Raw genomic sequence first — 1,019 nt, forward strand, 5'->3', positions numbered from 1 at the left:
ATGGGTTGAATGGCCTTGATGGGATTCTATGAAGGGCATTAGCAGGTTCGAAGGGTCAACTCCTGCCCCGATTTTGTACGTTTCCAGTTTCTAACGCAGTGGGACATTTAGATGCTAAACTTTAACACAGAAATCCCTCCCTATTTTAGCTGCAGTGTTGACCTTGTGTTAAAACAGTGACGGACAAATGAACATTATATCCCAGAGTGTTGGAGCCATCCTGACAGGGGTCCTCTGTGTGGTCAACGGTTCTAACCTTTCCTTGGTGTGTTGTAGCTGGGAGCCGATCGAGAAGTACATCAGTGAGCAGTATGAGAAATTCCTGAAGGAGGAAGCCAACATCTCGAGGAAGAAACGGATTCCGGATACCCGGGTGCATTGCTGCTTGTACTTCATCTCACCCACTGGTCACTCGTACGTAACAAACACTTCAATACGTCCCACCAAACTGTCTCACCTACCAGCTCTGTCAAACCCCTCATAAAAGCACGGAAAGAGATCACGCTTGTTCGAATGTAACGGCTAACAACTCAATCCAAAGATGTGCGGGTGAGGTTGTGCTAAGAAATCGCCCCTTAGTGTCCAGGGATGTTAGAGGGATTAGAGGGTATAATAGTTAGGGATATAGGCCTGGGTGGGTTCGGTGCAGACTCGATGGGCCTCTTTCTGCACTGTAGGTTTCCTATGATACATAACGTGACCAATGGTACCAAGCCGTAAGGGTCAGCTGACCCGTGGAACCAATTACAGAATGATGCGATGGTCAGCTATACCCGTTGGGAAGCTTGGAGTGGCCCAGGGCGAGGCCCCACATTTGGAGTAATGAAGTTTCTTTATTAAACCCTTTCTTTGATTTACGCGTTGGAGTAAGTTTTGTTCTACTTTTATCGCCTGCCTTTGAAGAGTCTTTTTCCCAAGGAAACAAGGCTTGGTTTTATCACAGGGAGAGTCTAGACAGGCCAAAAGATTGTGATAATCGGGGTATACAGGACCCAGTATGGATACTGGGTGTAATAATG

At 46.9% G+C, this 1,019-nt stretch overlaps 1 protein-coding gene across 1 annotated transcript in view; it reads left to right on the top strand.

Annotated features, from left to right (window-relative positions):
- Positions 1 to 1,019, top strand: part of septin3 (septin 3) — a 53,151-nt gene that overhangs the window by 30,111 nt on the left and 22,021 nt on the right. The window contains exon 5 of the mRNA XM_080217303.1: positions 277 to 414. Within this exon, the coding sequence (XP_080073429.1) occupies positions 277 to 414 (138 nt within the window). The remainder of the gene's footprint in view (positions 1 to 276; positions 415 to 1,019) is intronic.

This window comes from Carcharhinus amblyrhynchos, chromosome 35 (genome assembly GCF_965287045.1).
Source record: "Carcharhinus amblyrhynchos chromosome 35, sCarAmb.v2.hapA, whole genome shotgun sequence".
Classification (NCBI taxonomy): Eukaryota; Metazoa; Chordata; class Chondrichthyes; order Carcharhiniformes; family Carcharhinidae; genus Carcharhinus; species Carcharhinus amblyrhynchos.